Source organism: Capricornis sumatraensis, chromosome 14, assembly GCF_032405125.1.
Source record: "Capricornis sumatraensis isolate serow.1 chromosome 14, serow.2, whole genome shotgun sequence".
NCBI classification, from domain to species: Eukaryota; Metazoa; Chordata; class Mammalia; order Artiodactyla; family Bovidae; genus Capricornis; species Capricornis sumatraensis.
The window spans coordinates 62,378,135-62,403,930 of NC_091082.1; the positions used below are offsets into that span (position 1 = coordinate 62,378,135).

General features: G+C 38.4%; 1 protein-coding gene and 1 pseudogene across 1 annotated transcript; one reads left to right on the top strand and one right to left on the bottom strand.

Annotated features, from left to right (window-relative positions):
• Positions 1 to 6,726: 6,726 nt before the first annotated feature.
• CENPL (centromere protein L) lies at positions 6,727 to 25,764 on the bottom strand. Its single transcript, XM_068986519.1, has 5 exons — positions 25,565 to 25,764; positions 16,947 to 17,123; positions 12,326 to 12,577; positions 8,410 to 8,952; positions 6,727 to 7,080 (listed from the first exon to the last, which is right to left on the bottom strand). Exons 2-5 carry the CDS (start codon positions 17,118 to 17,120, stop codon positions 7,009 to 7,011), a joined length of 1,041 nt encoding a protein of 346 aa, XP_068842620.1. The 5' UTR covers positions 17,121 to 17,123; positions 25,565 to 25,764; the 3' UTR covers positions 6,727 to 7,008.
• LOC138090730 (small ribosomal subunit protein uS10-like) lies at positions 14,638 to 14,997 on the top strand (annotated as a pseudogene).
• Positions 25,765 to 25,796: the final 32 nt, after the last annotated feature.

Sequence of the window (25,796 nt, forward strand, 5' to 3'; positions counted from 1 at the left end):
GGTTGGTCACAACTTTTCTTCCAAGGAGTAAGCGTCTTTTAATTTCATGGCTGCAATCACCATCTGCAGTGATAAAACACTTAGATGGTTCCAAACTACAAACAAGGAATATTCAGAAAACTTCTAAATTTATTCCTGTCCCCTCTCTACCCAGTTGATTCCCCTCATTCCACTAGCAATCACTTTTACAATTTTTTGGTTTATCCTTCCATTGTTTCTGAAAATGGAAGGAAATACACACACACTCATATTCCCCACCCCATTCCTTCCATAAAAGTATACGATACACTCTGTCCTCATCTTGTTCTTTCACGTAACTATATCCTAGAGATAACTCCAGTATTCTTGCCTGGAAAATCTCATGGACGGAGGAGCCTGGCAGGCTGCAGTCCATGGGGTGGCTAAGAGTTGGACACGACTAAGCGACTTCACTTTCTTTCTTTTTTTTAATTTTTATTTTTACTTTATTTTACTTTACAATACTGTATTGGTTTTGCCATACATTGACATGAATCCACCATGGGTGTACATGCGTTCCCAAACATGAACCCCCCTCCCACATCCCTCCCCATAACATCTCTCTGGGTCATCACCGTGCACCAGCCCCAAGCATGCTGTATCCTGGGTAGGACATAGACTGGCGATTCGATTCTTACATGATAGTATACGTGTTACAATGCCATTCTCCCAAATCATCCCACCCTCTCCCTCTCCCTCTGAGTCCAAAAGTCCACTATACACAGCTGTGTCTTTTTTGCTGTCTTGCATACAGGGTCATCATTGCCATCTTTCTAAATTCCATATATATGTGTTAGTATACTGTATTGGTGTTTTTCTTTCTGGCTCACTTCACTCTGTATAATCGGCTCCAGTTTCATCCATCTCATCAGAACTGATTCAAATGAATTCTTTTTAACAGCTGAGTAATACTCCATTGTGTATATGTACAACAGCTTTCTTATCCATTCATCTGCTGATGGACATCTAGGTTGTTTCCATGTCCTGGCTATTATAAACAGTGCTGCGATGAACATTGGGGTACATGTGTCTCTTTCAATTCTGGTTTCCTCGGTGTGTATGCCCAGCAGTGGGATTGCTGGGTCATAAGGTAGTTCTATTTGCAATTTTTTAAGGAATCTCCACACTGTTCTCCAAAGTGGCTGTACTAGTTTGCATTCCCACCAACAGTGTAGGAGGGTTCCCTTTTCTCCACACCCTCTCCAGCATTTATTGCTTGCAGATTTTTGGATTGCAGACATTCTGACTGGTGTGAAGTGGTACCTCATTGTGGTTTTGATTTGCATTTCTCTAATAATGAGTGATGTTGAGCATCTTTTCATGTGTTTGTTAGCCATCCGTATGTCTTCTTTGGAGAAATGTCTATTTAGTTCTTTGGCCCATTTTTTGATTGGGTCGTTTATTTTTCTGGAATTGAGCTGCATAAGTTGCTTGTATATTTTTGAGATTAGTTGTTTGTCAGTTGCTTCATTTGCTATTATTTTCTCCCATTCAGAAGGCTGTCTTTTCACCTTGCTTATATTTTCCTTTGTTGTGCAGAAGCTTTTAATTTTAATTAGATCCCATTTGTTTATTTTTGCTTTTATTTCCAGTATTCTGGGAGGTGGATCATAGAGGATCCTGCTGTGATTTATGTCTGAGAGTGTTTTGCCTATATTCTCCTCTAGGAGTTTTATAGTTTCTGGTCTTACATTTAGATCTTTAATCCATTTTGAATTTATTTTTGTGTGCAGTGTTAGAAAGTGATCTAGTTTCATTCTTTTACAAGTGGTTGACCAGTTTTCCCAGCACCACTTGTTAAAGAGATTGTCTTTACTCCATTGTATATTCTTGCCTCCTTTGTCAAAGATAAGGTGTCCATAGGTGTGTGGATTTATCTCTGGGCTTTCTATTTTGTTCCATTGATCTACATGTCTGTCTTTGTGCCAGTACCATACTGTCTTGATGACTCTGGCTTTGTAGTAGAGCCTGAAGTCAGGCAAGTTGGTTCCTCCAGTTCCATTCTTCTTTCTCAAGATTGCTTTGGCAATTCTAGATTTTTTGTATTTCCATACAAATCTTGAAATTATTTGTTCTAGTTCTGTGAAAAATATGGCTGGTAGCTTGACAGGGATTGCATTGAATTTGTAAACTGCTTTGGGTAGTATACTCATTTTCACTATATTGATTCTTCCAATCCATGAACATGGTATATTTCTCCATGTATTAGTGTCCTCTTTGATTTCTTTCATCAGTGTTTTATAGTTTTCTATATATAGGTCTTTAGTTTCTTTAGGTAGATATATTCCTAAGTATTTTATTCTTTTCGTTGCAATGGTGAATGGAATTGTTTCCTTAATTTCTTTTTCTACTTTCTCATTATTAGTGTATAGGAATGCAAGGGATTTCTGTGTGTTGATTTTATATCCTGCAACTTTACTATATTCATTGATTAGCTCTAGTAATTTTCTAGTGGAGTCTTTAGGGTTTTCCATGTAGAGGATCATATCATCTGCAAACAGTGAGAGTTTTACTTCTTCTTTTCCAATTTGGATTCCTTTTATTTCTTCTTCTGCTCTGATTGCTGTGGCCAAAACTTCCAGAACTATGTTGAATAGTAGCGGTGAAAGTGGGCACCCTTGTCTTGTTCCTGACTTTATGGGAAATGCTTTCAATTTTTCACCATTGAGGATAATGTTTGCTGTGGGTTTGTCATATATAGCTTTTATTATGTTGAGGTATGTTCCTTCTATTCCTGCTTTCTGGAGAGTTTTTATCATAAATGGATGTTGAATTTTGTCAAAGGCCTTCTCTGCATCTATTGAGATAATCATATGGTTTTTATTTTTCAATTTGTTAATGTGGTGAATTACATTGATTGATTTGTGGATATTGAAGAATCCTTGCATCCCTGGGATAAAGCCCACTTGGTCATGGTGTATGATCTTTTTAATGTGTTGTTGGATTCTGATTGCTAGAATTTTGTTGAGGATTTTTGCATCTATGTTCATCAGTGATATTGGCCTGTAGTTTTCTTTTTTTGTAGTATCTTTGTCAGGTTTTGGTATTAGGGTGATGGTGGCCTCATAGAATGAGTTTGGAAGTTTACCTTCCTCTGCAATTTTCTGGAAGAGTTTGAGTAGGATAGGTGTTAGCTCTTCTTGAAATTTTTGGTAGAATTCAGCTGTGAAGCCGTCTGGACCTGGGCTTTTGTTTGCTGGAAGATTTCTGATTACAGCTTCAATTTCCGTGCTTGTGATGGGTCTGTTAAGATTTTCTATTTCTTCCTGGTTCAGTTTTGGAAAATTGTACTTTTCTAAGAATTTGTCCATTTCTTCCACGTTGTCCATTTTATTGGCATATAACTGCTGATAGTAGTCTCTTATGATCCTTTGTATTTCTGTGTTGTCTGTTGTGATCTCTCCATTTTCATTTCTAATTTTATTGATTTGATTTTTCTGTCTTTGCTTCTTGATGAGTCTGGCTAATGGTTTGTCAGTTTTATTTATCCTTTCAAAGAACCAGGTTTTGGCTTTGTTGATTTTTGCTATGGTCTCTTTTGTTTCTTTTGCATTTATTTCTGCCCTAATTTTTACGATTTCTTTCCTTCTACTAGCTCCGGGGTTCTCCAATTCTTCCTTTTCTAGTTGCTTTAGGTGCAGAGTTAGGTTGTTTATTTGACTTTTTTCTTGTTTCTTGAGGTATACCTGTATTGCCATGAACTTTCCTCTTAGCACTGCTTTTATAGTGTCCCACAGGTTTTGGGTTGTTGTGTTTTCATTAGTTTCTATGCATATTTTGATTTCTTTTTTGATTTCTTCTGTGATTTGTTGGTTATTCAGAAGTGTGTTGTTCAACCTCCAAATGTTGGAATTTTTAATAGTTTTTCTCCTGTAATTGAGATCTAATCTTAATGCATTATGGTCAGAAAAGATTTCACTTTTCACTTTCATGCACTGGAAAAGAAAATGGCATTCTACTCCAGTGTTCTGGCCTGGAGAATCCCAGGGACAGGAGAGCCTGGTGGGCTGCCGTCTATGGGGTCCCACAGAGTCAGACATGACTGAAGCGACTTAGCAGCAGCAGCAGCAGAGATAACTCCATGGCAATATTAGCTATCTTCCTCAAATCCTTTTATAACTACATAGTAGTAATTCACTATGCAGACATATCATAATTTATTCAATAAATCCCTTTCTGATGAGCATTTGGATTTTTTTGTCTTGCTATTACATATACTGTTGTAATATAAATAGCCTCATTCCCACTTCAATTTGTATTTTTGCTAGTGTATTTTGGGGACAGAATCCCACAAGTGGGATTGCTAGCCAAAGGGTAAATCACACATAATTTTGCTAGATATTGCTAACTTCCCCATGAGGCAGCACCATTTCTAGTAAACGTTTTTCCCTTTTCCACTCTTGCATACCTACAACTCTTTCTCCATTATATCTTATAAAATCTTGTAAGATACAAATTGGGTCACATTAACTCTTCTGCTTAAAACATCAGTGGCTCTCCATTGCATTTAGAATAAAATCCAGTTTCTTCACAGTACCAGTAAAAACTTAAATGATGTGGATCCCTCCTCTATCACTTAGAATTAGGTTTGGACTATGAGCAAGAGAAACCAAAGTAACAAGAGCTTAAACAAGATAGAAGTTTACATCTCTGATATGTAAGTCTGGATAAAGATCATCCAAGAATGGCACTGGGGTTCAGCTTCAAGAAGTTCTCAGGGGGACTTTCCTGGTGGTCCAGTGGATAAGAATCTGCCTTCCAGTGCTGGGGACTGGGATCCCTGGTTGGGAAACTAAGCCCGCATGCCACAACTAGAGAAGCCCTCACAAATAGAAAAGTTTGTGTGCTACATTTAAGAGCCCACAGACCTCCACCAAGACTCAGCATGTGTGTAGATGTGTGCTCAGTCATTTCTGACTCTTTGCAAGCCCATGGAGTACAGCCTGCCAGGCTCCTCTGTCCACGGAATTTTCCAGGCAAGAATACTGGAGTGGGTTGCCATTTTCTCCTTCAGGGGATCTTCTGGATCCAGAGATCAAACTCCTGTCTCCTGCATTGACAGGCAGATTCTTTACCACTGAGCCATCTGGGAAGGCCCAAGACCAAGCATAGCCAAAAAAATTCCTCAGGGCACAAACTCCTTCCTACTCTGCCATCCCTAGGACCTGACACTCACACTAATGACCTAAAAAAGCAGCTAGAGAACCAGTCATTATATGCATTCCAAACACCAAAATTGGAAGAAAAATAAGAAAAGGGCAAGGGGTGCATGCCTGTTTACTAAGCTCCTAGAAGATCTATATGACACTGGCATTTTTATGCCACAGGTGAGAACTCAGTCATTTGACTATACCTACCTGAGAAAAGCTAGAACATGTCATCTTTAACTGGGTAGCCACATGCCCAAGTGAAAATTGGGAGATACAACACCATGGCCTAAGTAAGTCTCTGCTGCACTCTTCAGTTTCATCTCATGCTACTCCACCCATACTCCCGATGCTCTGGCCACACAGACTTCATTTATTCCTCAAAGAAGCCAAGCTCTTACCTTTCTCAAGGCCTTTGCTCTTGCAGTTTCACCTGTCTAGCACACACTTGCTCAGATCTTCATACAGCTGGTTCTCTCTCATCATGTAGGACTCAGCTCAAATGTCACCTCCTCAGAGAGCCACTGTTGTATATAAAATAGGCCCCATCCCAGTCACTCTTCTTATTGCACTGCTTTATTTACAGCATTTATCTGTACTTGAAATTATTTATTTTTTGCCTTCCTCTCCTTGAATATAATTTCCATAAGCCAGGGCTCTTTTTTATCCTCACTACTAAATCTCTTATAACCCAGTACAACTCTAAGTACAGAGTAGGAGCTTAATATTAGTTGAATCAAGGAATGTCTGACTCCAAAGCCCATGCTTGTTTCACTACCTCTGCTGTTCCTAGTATATGTGAAACAATAACCCATTCCAGAAGTTAGTCTTTGCTTTTTAATCACAGCCTATTAAAGTTATTTTCTTTCCGAGAAGATTTTAAAAAACATTTTTTCTTAAGTTAAACAAACTGTTCCTCTGCTCAGTGAGTAAAAAGTTTTAGACATAACATCTTATGCAAGTCTATGTTGCACTATTTTGCAGTTTTCATCTGTAAAATGGAAGAGTAGGTTAAAATTAATTCACTTAATCTACAGATATTTAGTAAGCACTGTGTTAAAACAAAACTAAGGACATGAAAGTTACATGAAATAATCCCTGCCCTCAAAAGAGACTCACAGCTGTCTTTCAACTCTCAGATTTGTATGATTCCACAATAGCCATTGTGTAACCTTTACAGAGAAAAAGCCTATAACTTCCCATTCCTGTGACATTAAATAAAAGTTTGTCATCAAGACACTGATAAACACAAGAGTTCATTTTAAAACTGAATATTTAATTCAACATTGCAATAAGAATTAAACAGTTAAAAACAGAAGCATATTAGTGGCTTAAAAAGGACAGCAACTTTAGTCTCCTTTGGAGAGCATTTTGATTGCCTGTTGTCTACAGCAAAACGATGCTAGGAAAATGTCTGTAGAAGACAGAAAATCTCTCTGAATGCAAGTCTAAAATGCTTAAAAATAGGGATTAAAGGTTTTAAAGATGCAAACCAGAAATATTCAGTATTAGAGGTATTTGATTTGAATCCTAAAAAGTTTGACATAATAAACAAATATTTGTGAGGAAGATGGCCAACAAATTAACAACTCCACATAGTCTAGAGACTAGAATCCCAGACGATCATGACTATTACACAGGCACCTGGCTGTGGTTCATCCACTACCACCTTCTTTGTTCTTCTAGATCCTTCTTGGGTTTCATCTGGGTAACTCCAAGGCACTGTGAGGAAAACAGATGGATAGATGCCCATTTCTCCTGTAGTCCCTCTCAGTTTGGCAATTAAGCAATCAGTCAGTGAGAAAAAGGTATTTAATCCATAACTTATAGTCCCCATAAGACCTCACTCAATTTGAAAAACTGCCAGTTCTGTCAAATACGCCAGCACTCCAATAAGGTATTTAGGACACAAAATCTGGGGAAAAAAAGACATTTAAATTAAAATACAATTAATTATAATAATATAGTTTGATATCTGATAAATATTCCAGACTTATTTTAAATTCTGTATCTATAACCTAAACTATGAATAGGAACCTAAACTATTGTTATTCTAAGATCCCTGACTTTAACAAATTTGCAACTATTAGTCAATGGTGCTTAGAAGGAATTAGATTAAGGTTCTTATTTATCCTGGCTTCCACTGATTAGCTTAAAGAAAGGGGGGTAGGGGAAGGGCATCTATGAACCGCTTAGACTTATATATCTCCTTTCTAGAAAGAGTTTCATAGCTTCCTTCTCAAAGGTATGTACGTGCATGCTAAGACGCTTCAGCTGTGTCCAACTCTTTGTAACCCAATGGACCATAGTCCGCCAGGTTCCTCTGTCCATGGGGTTTTCCAGGCAAGAATACTAGAGTGGGTTGCCATGTCCTCCTCCAGGGGATATTCCTGACCCCATGGGGAGACTGAACCCATGTCTCTTATGTCTCCTACATTGGCAGTCGTGTCCGACTTTTTGCAACCCCATGGACTATAGCCTGCCAGACTCCTCTGTCCATGGAATTCTCTAGGCAAAAATACTGGAGTGGGTTGCCATTTCCTCCTCCAGAGGACCTTCCCAACTGTACATAAAGTGAGACTTCACTAATGTGCATTAGAGGATACCCCAGGTTAACTACACAACACCAAAAATGTTTTATAGAAACAAACCAGAGACAGAAACTTAGTTAACACATTAATTTCAAACTTCTGAGAGGCAGTACAATGTTGCAGTTAAAAGTATATAAGCCTTTGAGCCAGATGCCTGGGTTTAAATTTCAGCTCCACTTATTAGCTGTGTGATCCTTAGGGAGCATACTTATCCTCTGTGCCACAATTCCTCTTTACCACCTATGCAAGCAGGTTGTTGTGAAAACTAAATAGGACAATATGTATAAAAATGCTTAATAATGCTTGGCACAGTTAGTGCTTAACAAATGTTAGCTATCATCTGGCATTATTTGAACCTAGGAACCACAATTACTGTCTTACATCATTAAGAGAGGTTCTTAGAATAGTCCAGATAAAACAGGGCCACCCTCATATTCACAGATGGATACAAACACACTATATAAAACAGTTTGAAAATATACTTATTAATAGAACATGAGCATATGGAAGTAAAATTTGAAAATATTTAAGGACTTCATGGAATTGAATTCTGAGTATTCCAAAGTATTTCTTCAATGTGGAAAATATAATTGCCATGCATTCTAAAAACTATGCAAGAATAAGAAAAAATAACTAGATTTTTTCAAACTAACCTTTATTTTTCCATCAGTATGTGCTGAAGCTACAGATGTTGAAACACGAACCAATCTTGTGGCTGATAAATGAATTTTGAAATGCCTATGGAAATGTGAATACAGGCAGTCCATGAACAAGTCAACTTCCTCCTGGGTAACTTCCCCAGGTGTTTTGTGAACATTGTCCCATAAAGCTTTTGCATCTTCTGGATGTATGGCATAAGAAATGTCCAGACTATGAGGGCTACAGGGTACAGACCAAAGAAATTCAGTAGTGGCCATATAATGGTCCATTTTGCATGCAGTCCACATAGCAGCCATCCAGGAAAGATTAAATGAACTGATTGCTAAGGGACGGAAGTAACAGTCAAAAGTTTTCTGAAACCAGGTTCCAATTATAGCTGTATTAGTCTCTGCACCATTTGCAAGGAATAAGGGTAGACAGGTGAAATCTTCTGAAACAGTCTCCAGAAGACTGTCTCCAAATACACAGCAGAACCAACCAGTCCACAACACTTTCTCTTCTTTGTGCTCAGATGGCAATTGAGATTTTGACAGAATCTATGAAGGAAAATCAAACAGGTTCATTAAATTCAAAAGTACATTTATTCTGGACTTCACTGGTGGTCCAGTGGTTAAGAATCCACCTGCCAATGCACAAGACAGGGGTTGGATCCCTGGCCAGGGTGGATTTTGCATGCCTTGGGGCAACTAATCCCACTAGCCACAACCACTGGACCTGTGCCCTAGAGCCCATGCTCTGCAACAAGAGAAGCCACAAAATAAAAGCCCTCACACTGCCAACTAGAGAATAACGCCAACTCGCCAAACTAGAGAAAGCCCTCACATAGCAACAAAGATCCTCATACAGCAATGTAACCAAAAATAAATAAATAAAATAAAAAACAGAAGTACATTTACTCCTAAATTACATTGCCTCAACACTAATTAATATAGTACATTTAAAAATAAGAAGATATGTTGAATTAATATTACCTGCCAAAAACCACACAAAGAATTGTCTCCCTAATCATTATTAGGCTTTATTCAAGTTAACTGACCTTTCTCCTAATACTCTGCCTATACCTTGTCCTAACAAGGTATATGGCAAGATCTTGGTGCAATCAAATGCAAAATAAGGAATATCAATAAGGTATAATCAGGTATAGTATCCCGAAAAAAAAAAAAATCACAACCTGAGAAGGGACTGTAAAGTAAAAGTTCACCAGATCCAATGTGCTTGAATTATTCCATTGGAAAAGATGTCACTATTTCCTAAGGCAGCTCTGTCTACCCACTTAAAATGCTCTTTTGTCTGTTAGACCCCATAGTTTCCAACCACTGGTCCTACTTTTTTTCCTTACATGCATATAGATCAAATCTGATCTAATCTCTCTTCTACAGAAAAAGCCCTGCAAATATTTGATGGTCTCTATCATATGCTGCCAAGGTCAATATCTCCAGTTTCTTCAACCATTCTTCCTATGACACACGTTCACGTTCTCACACTATTTGGACACACTTCTCTGAAAACCTTTGGCACAGGAGTCATTCGTAAGTGAACATAATTACTTCAAAAACGTCTGATTACAGGACTGTTACCACCTTTAACCTATATTATACTCCTACTAATCTAACCTTAGATTGCAGTCGTTTTCTGGTTTTTAGTTGAAAACGTTACATAAATTAGCCCTACACACTCATTTTCATTGTTATTAAGTAAATCCCCCAACCCCCACAACTTATACTAAGGCAATAAATGTATACCTATTAAAATTTTAATCTCTTTCAATTTGACCCACTGTGCCAATCCATTCAGATCTTCTAGATCTTGATTATATTTTCCAGTACATTGACTAACCCCTCAAATGTCCAATCTGCAAATTATATAACAAACATACCTTCCAGATAGTTATAGAAGTTTTAATTTAAGTTCAACCAGGACAAGGTGAAGATCACAGCCCTGTATTATATCCCTTTAGAGACAATCATGTAAACAATTACTTTGACCATTCTCCTCCTTGTTCAGAAAGTTGTAAGAGACTTTCAAATACTTTTAAAGCTCAGATATAGTATGTCTATCATATTTTCATAATCTAAAAGTCCTATAACTCTGTCAAGAAATAGATTTAATTTGAAAACTATTAGGATACTACACTAGGAATTCAAGAGGTCATTTCTATTTCTCACAAGAATATTTGCTTGCCTGATGACATGCAAACCATGTAACTTCTTAAGGCATCAACTGCTTTACTTGACAGAGACTGCTAAATATCTACCCAGTATCTATTTTTCCTTCCACAATAATACAGAGATTTCACTTGGGCTGGCGAACTACCTACTAAAAAAAATTTCTAGTTTCCCTTCCAATTGGGATGTAAAGAGAAATTACTGTCGGCTCTCAGCAAGTCTCATTCAAAATTTACTCAGTGGCAGGCAACCTGTCTGCCCTTCCCACCCTCCTCCTCCTCCTTGCCTTGAACTTATATACAATATTTAGAACTCCAGGAGCCAATTTAGATTACAATGAGACCGTAAGCATGGAAGCCACATACCAAGGATGATAGAGAAGACAGAAGGAGCTTAGATTATTAATAATTTCATGAAGCATTTATCAGCCTTGAAGAGCTTACCTCTGGACACTTTTTTGCAAGATAACTAAACCTCTATCATTTTTAATTCACTGTTATTTAGACTTTCTGTTATATGTACCTGAACCTAATCCCAATAATCCTGAAATCCTTGCCAATACCATGATCTATACCAGGGGTCAGGAAACCTTTTCTGTAGAGGGTAAGATAGAAAGTAAATACTTTAGGCTTTGCAAGCCATATGGTCTCTGTAGCAACTACTCAACTCTGCTGCTGTAACACAAAAGCAGCCATAGACTACGGAAACAAATGAAAGGGGATCTATTTCAAGAAAACATAACTCACAAAGCCAAGCAGCATGCTCTATCTGGGCTTCAGGTCATTGTTTGCTGACCCCTTATCGAATAAACAAAATTTCAACTGTTTCAGAACTTACCAATGACTAAAATGAGTTAACTAAGCAGAAACAGAAGTAGCAGGCATGAACAATAAAATAAATCTGGTTTCTTAATAAAACAAAGGATAGTCATACTACTTGTATACACTACATAGAGGAAGGAATATAAAATGTTACATTTCTAAGAGTAATTTGGTATGATATATCTACTCTAGGATTTTAATCCCAGTAAAAACCATAGAAATATACAGATAAATTTACAAAAATGCAAAATTTACATTTAGTTACTCAAAATGACATGAGTTAACTAGTTACAGTGCAGATTATTAGTTTTTAAAAAGCCATAATCATATTGCAAAAAGATGGACAATATGACCACGATTTTAATAGATACAAATAGCCAAACAGACATATCTAGGTTCATGATGGAGTCTGCAGTTTTCTTATAACATCTTTGCCTAGTTTTGGTATTAGGGTAATACTGGCCTTTCCCTTAGGAAGTATTCCCTCTGCTTCTAGCCTCTGAAAAAGCTTGTAGGAAATGGGTATAACCTCGTCTCTAAATGTTGGGTGGAATTCACCAGTGAACCCATCCAGACCTGTTGCTTTCTGTTTTGGAAGGTTATTAATTATTGACTCCACTTCTTTACTAGGCCTAGGTCTATTCAGATTGTCTACTGCCAAACAGATGTGTACCAAAATGTTATCCTGTGGTTTTTAATTTTGTTTGTACTTAAATATTTAACTTTTCTTAAAAAAAAAAAAAAAAGGGTTATATTGTAAAAGGAAAAATCTAATTGCTATAATTTGATCAAACAAGATACAACATAGGTTATAAATCACACACTTGAGAATTTTAAAAACAGTAAGAATATAGTACAATTTCTAAACCAAAACAATGCACACTCCTTTCTCCTAGGAAGCAAGTACGGCTTTTATGATATACCTGGACAAGAAATGCTTCAGGATCTCTTTCTGTTCCTTTCACTCCCATGAGAGTAGAGAAAATCACTTTGATGTTGAAGTTGTCTCCCACTTCCACAGCAAGTCCTTTCTTCTTTTCAGCAGCAATAAATGCAGTCAGAAGTTTAGAGTACTCTTTGAAATCAGTATAGGAGAATTTATATAAGGGAGTTAAACTATATAAAGTCCATTGTTTATGCAGAAGGACTGCAAACTTTTGAGGATCAACATCTTCCTAAAAAAAATCAAGACAAAAGAAGTCAGAGAATAAGGAAACATTAGGGGCTTCCCTGGTGGCCCAGTGGCTGAGAATCTGTCTTGCAATACAGTGGATACCAGTTCAGTGCAGGAAGATTCCACATGCCACAGAGCAACTAAGCCCCTGTGCTTGTGCAGTCATAAATAAATAAATAAAAATTTAAAAAAAATTTGGAAACTAAGAACTTAATCATAGTATTTTAAGTATTTAATACAGATCTATTACTGGATACCCGATCTTCGCATTCCAGTCAAACTGAGTTTGCAGGACTCTTTGAAGATCTTTGAACAGACTTTTGCATATGCTGTGCCTTCCCTTTTTGATGTTCTTCCCAGAGTGTTTAAAGGACACGGTCCTTTCCTTTCTCTGCCCAAATGTCAAGAGGGCACCCTATCTAAAGCAGCACCTGCATCCATTCCAACTTTGTCACTCTGTATCTCCTTAACATGTTTTTTTTTTTCCCCCACAGCATTTATTATCTGACGTTTTGTACTTGTCTATATTTCTGGAATCACAGGTACCATCAAAAACAAAACAGTTCATTTGTACTGGCCCTAGGGCATTGTTGAGGGTCTTCACATACACCCCCATATAAGCTCCTAGTTTTATCCTGAATTGAAGTTTTCTATAGAATCCATACTTCCTGATATAGTCTCACAGTTCCACCTCTTTTAGAACTTTCAACACAGTTGTCCACTTGACAAAAATATTTGTCCTGACTGAAGTACTCACGGAAAAGTTATAAAATGTTTTTCTTATTACTATCCAAAGATTTGGAGCAAAAAAAGGTTGCAGGGAGATTCCCTGGCAGTCCAGTGGGTAGGACTTGGTACTCTTACTGCAGGGGCCCAGGTTCAACCTCTGGTTAGGGAACTACGATCCCACAAACCCATCTGGTACAACCAAAAAAGATTTGGCAAAATTATTTGTATCACATAGAGAAAAGAAAACACTGAACCAGACATTCTATTCTTGAATTTATATTCAATCTCTGTTTTCTGGTTAAAAGCTATCACTTTCATTACCAGGACTAGGAATTTTTAAGGAAGCTTTCATAAAGAAGCAAAAATTTTCCCATATCCCAAAAGGTCCTAGACCTAAAACAGAGAAAAGAAAACAAAGTTATAAGGAAGGTGCGGGTGACTGATTGGTCAGACTTCTTGCTAAGCGACTCAGAAGCATCCATTAAACTTGTATTCACTAGGGCTTTATTTCATGCTTCAATAAAATTATAAATTATGAATGTTATATACAAGGTTTAGGGTTTTTTAATGAATGATCAAAACAGCATATTGCCACTAGACAAATCTGGGACAATATAAACACCAAAATAATTTAGTAAGGAATTAGAAGAATTAAAAAAAAAAAACAAACAGGAATTCATAAGAATGAAATCAGAATACTCCCTAACATCATACACAAAAATAAACTCAAAATGGATTAAAGACCTAAATGTAAGACCAATCACAGAGGGGCAAAAACAGCAAGAACTCTCTGACATAAATCATATCAAGATCTTTTTTGATCCACCTCCTGGAATAATTAAAATGAAAACAAAAATAAACAAATGGGACCTAATTAAACTTAAAAAGCTTTTGCACAGCAAAGATAATCATAAATGAGACGAAAAGACAACCCTCAGAACAGTAGAAAATATTTTCAAACAAAGCAACTGACATGGGATTAATCTCCAAAATATACAAACAGTTCATGAAGCTCAATATTAAAATAAAAAACCCAATCAAAAATGGGCAGAAGACCTAAATAGACATTTCTCCAAAGAAGATATACAGTCAAAAGACACATGAAAAGATGCTCAGTATCACTAATTATTAGAGAAATGCAGAACGAAACTACGATGAGGTATCACCTCACACTGGTCAGAATAGTCGTCATCAAAAAAATCTCACATGCTGACTCTTTGAGGAAGACATGGCTGCCACTGCAGCAGAGGCCTGGCCACCCGCCCCTGATCATGATTCACCACTGTTTGCTCTTGGGGACAAACAAGTCAACCAGGAAGCTACATCACAGCCATGGCCTTTAAAGGCACCAGCAAGATTCCTGTGGAGCCAGAGGTGGCCATTCACCGGATTAGGATTACCCTCACCAGTCACAGCCTGAAGTCTCTTGAGAAGGAATGTGCCTACCTGATCAGAGGCATGAAGGAAAAGACTCTCTAAGTGAAAGGACCTCTTCAGATGCCTACCGAGACTCTGAGAATAACTGCAAGGAAAACTCCTTGTGGTGAAGGTTCTAAGACTTGGGATCAATTCCACATGAGGATCCAAAAGTGACTCACTGACCTGCACAGTCCCTGTGAGATTGTCAAGCAGATCACTTCTGTCAGTATTGAGCCAAGAGTTGAGGTGGAAGTCACCACTGCTGATGCTTAAATCAAGCTTTTTAATAAACTGATAATCAGTTGTTATAAATAAATAAATGCTGGAGAGGGTGTGGAGAAAAGGGAACCCTCTTGCACTATTGGTGGGAATGTAAATTGATACAACCACTATGCAGAACAGTATGGAGATTCTCTAAAAAAAACTAAAAACCGAACTACCATATGACCCAGCAATCCCATTTCTGGGCATATATCCTAAGAAAAACCTAATTCAAAAAGACCCTATGTTCACTGCAGCACAGTTTACAATAGTCAGGACATGGAAGCAACCTAAATGTCCACTGACAAATGAATAAAGATATTGTACATATATGCAATGGAATATTATTCAGCCATAAAAAAAGAATGAAATCAGGTCATCTGTAGAGACATGGATGGGCCTAGCGTCTGTCATACAGACTGAAGTAAATCAGAAGGGGAAAAAATATATCGTATATTAACGAATGTGTGTGGAATCTAGAAAAATGGTACAGATGCTATACGCAGGGCAGGAATAGAGATGCAGATGTAGGGAAAGGACATGGGGACATGGCGGGGAGGGGGAGCTGGGATGAACTGGGAGACTGGGACTGACATGTGTGCACTGCCATGTATAAAAGAGACGCCTAGTGGGCACCTACTGTGTAGCACAGGGAGCTCGCTCAGTGCTCCGTGGTGACCTAGATGGGTGGGATGGGGTGGGGAGAGGTCCAAGAGGGAGTGGAGATACACATATATACACACACATATAGCTGATTTACTTTGTGGTACAGCAGAAACTAACATTATAAAGCAATTATACCCCAATAAAAAAATAAAACAAATTTAAAATAATAAATAAGATTTAATGAATCCATACAGATAAATGGATAAATAAATGGAATAGAAATGAGAAGGGCCTAAAATATAATACCAAAAGCTAGCTGGAAAATACAGAGCAAATAGAGATGGAAAACCATTATTTTGCAAACATCATGATAAAGATGGAATTAGGCAACTCTACTCAATGCTCTGTAGAGACCTAAATGGGAAGGAAATCCAAAAAAGAGGGGGCATATGTATATATATATAGCTGATTCACTTTGTATACAACAGAAACTAACACAATGTTGTAAAGCAACTTTACACTCCAATTTATACTCCAATAAATACTAATTTTAAAAAGAAAACCAATAAGACTGAAAAAACATAAATACAAACTAAATAATTTTTAAAAATAGGATCAGGAAAAAAACATCAATGGATAAGGGATGTTAAGTTTAAGGTGAAATTTTGACAAGGCACCAGATATATGTATTATCTTAAAGTGTCTCCCCCTAGACTGCTTATTAGTTGCAGGGGAAATAAAACAATAATTTTGGGGCAACACTTTCTAACAGTGTGATCAAAATTAACATCACCCATGTGCTATCACGTGTTATTCCCCCAAAAAGGACACAACAGCACCTATATGATATTCCAGTTAGCGATACATAACTTCAGTCTAATCTTGAGAAAACATCAGACAAATACAATATTCCTCATTTTGTATTGCTTCGCTGGTAGCACAGACGATAAAGAATCCACCTACAATGCGGGAGACCTGGGTTCCATCCCTGGACTGGGAAGATCCCCTGGCGGAGGGCCTGGCAACCCACTCCAGTACAAAATGAGGGACATTCTATTTAAAAAAGGAAGAGGAGGAAACATATTCTTCAAAACTGTCAGTGTCATAAGAGAGAAATATTGTGGAAACATTCCAAATTAAAGGAAGTTAAAAAAACACATGGCACTGATGATAGTACAAATAATTGTTTTAACCATTTCTCATTCATTACTTGAGGGAGTAAGAAGATACTAAAAGTATCTTTTAGTAACAAATATTTATAATATATATGTATAATAAATAGTAACAAAAATTTGTATGTTTTGTTCACAGACATTCTCAGTTACTGGTAACACCAAGGAACACAAAGAACACACCTGCAGTTGTGAGCCCTGGGGAATTTTCCTTCGCGGTGGAGTTGGGATAAATGAAGTCTGCTTCCTGACTGATTCTAATCGTTTCTGCAGAGGGGTGGCACCTATAAAGAAATCTTTAAGCCTTGAGGAAGCATCTTGTCTAGGAGTCAATTCCGGTGCATCATAAGAATCCATGGTCTGCATAAAAAAAAAATAAAACCAGAATTCCAAACACTAAAAAGTTAATTCCTGCTTGTAGTTTCACTGATTCTTCTCTCTACTCTACTGTAAAGGAATTCTTTCTCTCTCCCTCCCTCTCTCTGCCTCAAGTTTTTGCTTTTTAAACAAATCTTCTATTTCTCATTGGCTAACAGGCTATCTTCATGAACATCTTACTGATACCTCAAACACAGTATGTTTAAAACTAAATTCAACTCCTTCCATTCTCCTTCTAAAAGCTACCTGGTCCATTTTAAAATTCCTGTCAACTTTCTAAGTTAATTTAAATTTGTTTAAGTAGTCTCCCACTTCTACTTTTTAACATACAGTCATTAAGCATATTCTTTTGCGTTTTTCCTTCCTCAGTTTCCCCATTCTTTCCCAAAGCTACTTCCTTAACCAGGTCTTATTACCACAACCGAGCGTTCCATATCTGAGGGCAATCCATTTTTCGGAAATGGCACTTTTAAAATAATGAAAAACAAAAACAGAACAAACAAAAAGAAATGACACAATATTATTAGTCACCTGTACAAACACTTTACAGTGGTGAGATAAATTCTCCTCTTCTGCTGGGTCCTCTTTATTTCATAATTCAGCTTGTTCTTACCCTTTTCCTAGACATAAATACAATCTCATCTTCATGTGTCTCCCTATCAACTATATTCCCTATCTCAAGTGTTCTTTTCCCATTCCATCTCCCTTAAGACTATGTTTGAATTTAATCTCCTTTCAAATAGCATGGTTTTATTAACCAATCCCCACCCCCACCCCACCCCCCCAGAAGACCTATGTTACACACTCCTGTCTATGTCTGCATCAGTGGCTCATTCCTGGAAGCAGTGTACCTGTGTGTATAGAATGAGGTCTCAGGGGCCAATATTTTGAAAAAGCCCCAAAGCCCTCTAGATGACTCTAACAAAATCCCTCAAGAATATTCTACAAAGTCTTTGGAGATTAATAATACACCAGCCCATCCCCAGTGGCTCAGTGGTCAAGAATCCATTTGCCAAGGCAGGAGACACAGGTTCGATCCCTGGATCAGGAAGACCCTCTGGACAAGGAAATGGCAACCCACTCCAGTACTCTTTCCTGGGAAATCCCATGGACAGAGAAGCCTGGTGGGCTACAGTCCTTAGGGTCTCGGTGAGTCAGATACAACTTAAGGACTAAACCAGCCGACATAGCTCTCTTTGATCACCTAGTCTATACCACTAATTTTGGCCCAAATTCATACTTCCTTGTATTATTTTTTTGGTGTGTATTTCCTCTTTTCTCGGTAAGACTAAACTACTTTGAAACTGTGCTCTTTATATTTCTCTTGTATAATTACCCTACTATAATGCTGAATACTCTTTGTTAAAGAAGTATTGGTTTAATTGAACAGAAGTATTTCATAGAACCCTGAAATTGAAAGGAGTTATGATTTAAAACACAAGAGAAGACTCTACACATGGACATCACCAGATGCTCAACACCGACATCAGATTGATTATATTCTTCGCAGCCAAAGATGGAGAAGCTCTATAGAGTCAGCAAAAACAAGACCGGGAGCTGACTGTGGCTCAGATCATGAACTCCTTATTGCCAAATTCAGACTGAAACTGAAGAAAGTAGGGAAAACCACTAGACCATTCAGGTATGACCTAAATCAAATTCCTTATGATTATACAGTGGAAGTGACAAATAGATTTAAGGGACGAGATCTGATAGACAGAATGCCTGATGAACTATGGATGGAGGTTTGTGACGTTGTACAGGAAACAGGGATCAAGACCATCCCCATGGAAAAGAAATGCAAAAAAGCAAAATGGCTGTCTGAGGAAGCCTTACAAATAGCTGTGAAAAGAAGAGAAGCGAAAAGCAAAGGAGAAAAGGAAAGATATAAGCATCTGAATGCAGAGTTCCAAAGAATAGCAAGGAGAGATAAGATAGCCTTCCTCAGCCATCAATGCAAAGAAATACAGGGAAACAACAGAATGGGAAAGACTAGAGATCTCTTCAAGAAAATTAGAGATACCACGGGAACATTTCATGCAAAGATGGGCTCGATAAAGGACAGAAATGGTATGGACCTAACTGAAGCAGAAGATATTAAGAAGAGGTGGCAAGAATACACAGAAGAACTGTACAAAAAAGATCTTCACAACCAAGATAATCACGATGGCGTGATCACGCACCTAGAGCCAGACATCCTGGAATGTGAAGTCAAGTGGGCCTTAGAAAGCATCACTACGAACAAAGCTAGTGGAGGTGATGGAATTCCAGTGGAGCTATTTCAAATCCTGAAAGATGATGCTGTGAAAGTGCTGCACTCAACATGTCAGCAAATTTGGAAAACTCAGCAGTGGCCACAGGACTGGAAAAGGTCTGTTTTCATTCCAATCCCAAAGAAAGGCAATGCCAAAGAATGCTCAAACTACCGCACAACTGCACTCATCTCACACGCTAGTAAAGTAATGCTCAAAATTCTCCAAGCCAGGCTTCAGCAATACATGAACCATGAACTTCTAGATGTTCAAGCTGGTTTTAGAAAAGGCAGAGGAACCAGAGATCAAATTGCCAACATCCGCTAGATCATGGAAAAAGCAAGAGAGTTCCAGAAAAACATCTATTTCTGCTTTATTGACTATGCCAAAGCCTTTGACTGTGTGGATCACAATAAGTTGTAGAAAATTCTTCAAGAGATGGGAAAACCAGACCACCTGACCTGCGTATTGAGAAACCTGTATGCAGGTCAGGAAGCAACAGTTAGAACTGAACATGGAACAACAGACTGGTTCCAAACAGGAAAAGGAGTACGTCAAGGGTGTATATTGTCACCCTGCTTATTTAACTTATATGCAGAGTACATCATGAGAATTGCTGGACTGGATGAAGCACAAGCTGGAATCAAGATTGCTGGGAGGAATATCAATAACCTCAGATTTGCAGATGATACTACCCTCTGGCAGAAAGTGAAGAAGAACTAAAGAGCCTCTTGATGAAAGTGAAAGAGGAGAGTGAAAAAGTTGGCTTAAAACTCAACATTTAGAAAACGAAGATCATGGCATCTGGTCCCATCACTTCATGGGAAATAGATGGGGAAACAGTGGAAACAGTGTCAGACTTTATTTTGGGGGGCTCCAAAATCACTGCAGATGGTGACTGCAGCCATGAAATTAAAAGACGCTCGCTTACTTCTTGGAAGGAAAGTTATGACCAACCTAGATAGCATATTCAAAAGCAGAGACATTACTTTGCCAACAAAGGTCAGTCTAATCAAGGCTATGGTTTTTCCAGTGGTCACGTATGGATGTGAGAGTTGGACTGTGAAGACAGCTGAGCGCCGAAGAATTGATGCTTTTGAACTGTGGTGTTGGAGAAGACTCTTGAGAGTCCCTTGGACTGCAAGGAGATCCAACCAGTCCATTCTGAAGGAGATCAGTCCTGGGTGTTCTTTGGAAGGAATGATGCTAAAGCTGAAACTCCAATACTTTGGCCACCTCATGCGAAGAGTTGACTCATTGGAAAAGACTCTGATGCTGGGAGGGATTGGGGGCAGGAGGAGAAGGGGACGACAGAGGATGAGATGGCTGGATGGCATCACCAACTCGATGAACATGAGTCTGAGTGAACTCCGGGTGTTGGTGATGGACCGGGAGGCCTGGTGTGCTGCAATTCATGGGGTAGCAAAGAGTCGGACATGACTGAGCGACTGAACTGAACTAAACTGATGATTTAAAAGTTATAAAAATTATTCCCAAGTACTGGCAGAGTTGTGCTTCCCCGGTGGCTAGTGGTAAAGAATCCACCTACTAATGCAAGAGATGAGGGTCAGGAAAATCCCATGAAGGAGGGCACGGCACCCTACTCCAGTATTCTTGCCTGGTTAATCCCATAGAGCCTGGTGTCCTACAGTCCATGGGGCCACAAGAGTTGGACTCTTAGCAACTAAACTACAATTGGTATGGTTACACTTTTAAAATTTTTTTCACAATAGTTTTATTACTATATTTAAATTTCATCACGTCAAAGTATGACACACTCTATTATCTTGCACAAAACTCCATACATAAATTAAATACGTAGTTCTCAAAGCTCAGATAATGCCCAGAGCAAGATCATATACCAAAGAATTTAAATAGCAGCTACTGTAAAGCAGTCTAGCTTTAAATTCACAGACTTTTCTATTCAAAAAGGAATTTCAATCAATATCACTTACAGAGAATGTTTTCTTTTTCAAATTTGTTATTTGGAATAATTGCTAACATTTATTGAGTATTTTCATGTGCCAGGTACTTTTCTAAACCCTTTTACAGTCCTATGAGGTGAATTATTATATTCCCAGCTGACAGATGGAAAGACAAAGAAATCAAGTAACTTGCCACAGTCATGCAGTTAAAGATGCAAAAGCTAGAATTTAAATGCAGACAGTCTTAACACCAGAGTAGGTGCTCTTACCTCCCTGTTTCACGCCACTTTTCAGCAGGCATCAATTTCAAGACAAAATAAGCCTGACTAAATTTGACTCCTCTTAAAAGAGAAATGCTATAGATTCCAAAAAAACATTAGTCTATCTAGGTGAGAGAAAACTGGAGATACCAAGGAAACATTTCACATAAGGATGGGCATGATAAAGGACAGAAACAGCAAGGACCTAACAGAAGCAGAAAAGATTAAGAGGTGGTGGCAAGAAAACACAGAAGAACTATACAAAAAGGTCTTAATAATCCCAGATAACCACAATGGTGTGTTAACTCACCTAGAGCCTGACATCCTGGAGTGTGAAGTCATGTGGGCCTTAGGAAGCCCTAGGAAGCATTACTACAAACAAAGCTAGAGGAGGTGATGGAATTCCAGCTGAGCTATTTCAAATCCTTAAAAATGATGCTTATACAGTATTGCACTCAATATGTCAGCAAATTTGGAAAACTTAGCAGTGGCCACGGGACTGGAAAAGGTCAGTTTTCATTCTAATCCTAAAGAAGGACAATGCCAAAGAATGTTCAAACTACCATACAATTGCACTCATGTCACATGCTAGTAAGATGATGTCAAAATCCTTCGAGCTGAGTTTCAACAGTACATGAAGGCAGAGGAACAAGAGTTCAAGTTGCCAACATTCACTGGATCACAGAGAAAGCAAGGGAATTCCAGAAAAACATCTACTTCTGTTATCACTGACTACGCTAAAGCCTTTGCATGGATCACAACAAACTGTGGAAAATTCTTAAAAAGATGGGAACACGAGCCCACCTTACCTGTCTCCTGAAAAACCTGTATGTGGGTCGAGAAGCAACAATCAGAATAAGACATGGAACAAAGGACAGGTTCAAAATTGGGAAAGGAGTACAACAAGGCTGTATATTGTCACCCTGCTTATTTAAATTTTATGCAGAGTACATCATAGGAAATGCGCGGTTGGGTGAATACCAAGCTGGAATCAAGATTACCTGGAGAAATATCAACGATCTCAGATATGCAGGTACCACGCTAATGGCAAAAAGTGAAAGGGAACTAAAAATTCTCTTAATGAGGGTGAAAGAGCAGAGTGAAAAAAGCTGGCTTAAAATTCAACATTCAAAAAACTAAGATCATGGTATCTAGTCCATCAATACATGGCAAATAGAAAGGTAAAAAGTGAAAGCAGTGACAGATTTCTTGGACTCCAAAACCACTGCGGACAGTAACTACAAACATGAAATTAAAAGACACTTGGTCTTGAGACGAAGTGAAATAAACGTAGACAGTGTATTAAAAAGCAGAGACATCACTTGGCCAACAAAAGTCCGTTTAGTGAAAGCTATGTTTTCAGTAGTAATGTACGGATGTGAGAGTTGGACCATAAAGAAGGCTGAGCGCCAAAGAATTGGTTTTCAAACTGTGGTGCTGGAGAAGACTTTGAGAGTCCCTTGGACTGCAGGGAGATCAAAAGGGTCAACCCTAAAGCAAATCAACCCTGAATATTCATTGGAAGAACTGATACTGAAACTGAAGCTCCAATATTTTGGCCACCTGATGCAAAGAGCCAACTCAACGGAAAAGACCCCAATGCTGGGAAAGATTGAAGGCTAAAAGAGAAGGGGGTGGCAGAAGATGAGATGGTTAGATAGCATCGCTGACACAATCGACATGAATCTGAGCAAACTCCAGGAGACAGTGAAGGGCAGAGGAGCCTGGCATGCTGTAGTCCACGGGATGGCAGTCAGACACAGCTTAGCAAGTGAACAACAACAAAAGTGAGAGAAAGACTACTAGCTTAAAGGATTGGTTTTGAGAAAACATTTCCCTTAAGCATTTAATACTACAGTAATGTGAAATAGCCCAATCCATGCATTAAAGATAAGAAAATGATTTATATCTATTTTATTTTCTCACTCCATACTCAACAATGAGTATTTTTGCCCTGCCTCATAATTAAAGAGGTTAAATATGTATCTTGATTCAATATTTTACTGTCCTAACATTCTTCCTTCCAACTATAAGGAAAGAGGTCCTTTCACTTGCTTTCTAAAGTCAATCCATCAACTGATTCTCAATCTCCATAGTCCTTCACATCCCCCTTAGGCACAATCTTCCACGTTTATTTCAAACCTCTATCATCTCTTATCTCTACTCCACAGGATACTTTTTTTCCACTGCTGAGCATATTCTCATATTCCTAACACTAAAAATTTTTTGTTTAAAACCTATTCATCTCATTCCTTTTGAGACCAATTTCCTGGAAATATGGTATCCAACTTTTGCCTCCATTTACTAATAAATATTTTACTAGATATCTTTAGCAATCTCTTATGTATCTATCACTATAAAGACACTGCAATTTAAAGATTACCACTGCCCTTTGAAGACTGTCAACACTGTTTTTGTGAAAATCATGGACAATTTTTGGGTCATCAAGTTTGCTCATCCTTATTCCTCTAAATTTTCTGCTATCTTGTTCTTTTCAAACACTCAACTATTTCTCCTCCTTGTTTGTTATAGTTTCTTCTGATTCATTTGCTGACTCCTTTGCTTCCTCCAGTTGCAACAGCTGGTGTCTCCCCAAACTCTGAAATCACCTGTTCTCCATAAGGAAACATTCATTCAATATACGACTCCTCTAGTCCCATACTTCTGCACCTGCATTTCCAATTTCCTGTAAGACACTGAACTTCTGTGTCCTCGAACTCATTAAGTTCAAAGCTAAACATTATTCCACGACCAATCTTTCCTCTCCAACTACCCTGTTTCTGGGTAACAATTCCAACTCTTCCTTCTCATTTTTCTGCCTGCCCATTAAAATACACCTTAGTCATCTTTTACTCTTCACTCAAGTTTTACATCCAAATTACCATCAAATTCTGATATATTCCTTAAAAATATATTTATTAGCCCTCTCAAGTCACCTTCATTTTAGCCACTTATTTCCAACCCAAGCCCCTTTCCCCAACCCAAGACTAGTTTTTCCATAGACACCTCTCTTACCTTGTCATTACCTTGCTTGAGATCCCGTAGCAATTCCCAGACATCTAAATAAATGGAGTCAGAACTCTTTCTGTGTGGGCTTCAAAGCACTACCTTATCTGATCATAGTATCTGACCCTATTTGGGTTCACTCTTTACTGCTTTAGTTCTTACCCCAAGATCCACAGACAAACGGTCTTTCCAAAATCTAACAGGGCTCTAAGGTTGGATGCAAAATGTTTTATGCATGTGTTAATTGGTAGGAGAAGCAGGTGAAGAAAGGTCTTCTTTTTCCTGTGGTTAAGTCTGTGAAGAAACGGACCCTTACTTAAATCACCTTTGTACCTTGCCACCAACACCTAAGTCCAATCGCTCCAACACGAATGTATTACCAAATCCAAGCTCGCTCTGCTCACCACAAGACAGGTCAATGATTCAGAGATGAGGTGTTCAGGGAAGCCAATTATTTTCCAATAAAGAAAATAAATTTTCTTTATTTATTTTATGACTTTATTCGGAAAGCCAGTTGACCAAGAAGATGGTAGACTAACATCTCAAAATGACCATCTTATCTGGCGCTAGATGCCAGTTCTTTTATACATCAGAGAAGGGAGGAGGTGCGGAAACAAAGTAAAAAGGCCATTAATCTAGAAAGTATCTCCTAGAAGAACAAGCCTTAGGCAGAGGATGTGCTAATTTCTTCCCTCCTGTCATCTACAAGCGGGCAGGGTTCTAAACCAATGCACTTTAATAACAGTCAGGCAGAAGTGCAGAATTCTGAGGCAGGCCACTATGTATTATAATAACAAAAGCAAGTCAAAGAAACAGTTTCAACACGGAGTCAGAATTGGCTTTACCCTGCAACAAATGCTTAGCCCAGAGCTAAGCAGGTCCTGTGAAACGCACTTGAGCAGCCAAGTATTGTAAAGGTAACGACCACACGACAGGGCAAAACACAAAGTTTACTGCTACGGCTGAACAAAGTATCTTACCAATAAAATGCCGTGATGACGCTGTCACCCATTCCCTTCACGAATCATTCTTCAAGACGGGATCCAAAACTCCATCGAAACTGAAAATCCTCGAAGTAAAAAAGCCGCCAAAATGACAGCAAAGAGAAAGTCCAGAGGAACCCCTGGCCCTCCCAAATTCCTTCAAGCTCCATCCACCACAAGACGCTTCAAGACGGACGCAAACGAGCCCAGCAAGAAGACCTCCGCTCCC

Excerpts from the sequence above, each read along its gene's own strand:
- CENPL (XM_068986519.1), bottom strand. The coding sequence starts at position 17,120 with ATGGATTCTTATGATGCACCGGAATTGACTCCTAGACAAGATGCTTCC. Across the intron at positions 12,578-16,946 it reads CCCAGGGCTCACAACTGCAG|GAAGATGTTGATCCTCAAAA; the intron begins GTGTGTTCTTTG and ends GATTTTTTTTAG. Across the intron at positions 8,953-12,325 it reads CTGAAGCATTTCTTGTCCAG|ATTCTGTCAAAATCTCAATT; the intron begins GTATATCATAAA and ends TTTCCTTCATAG.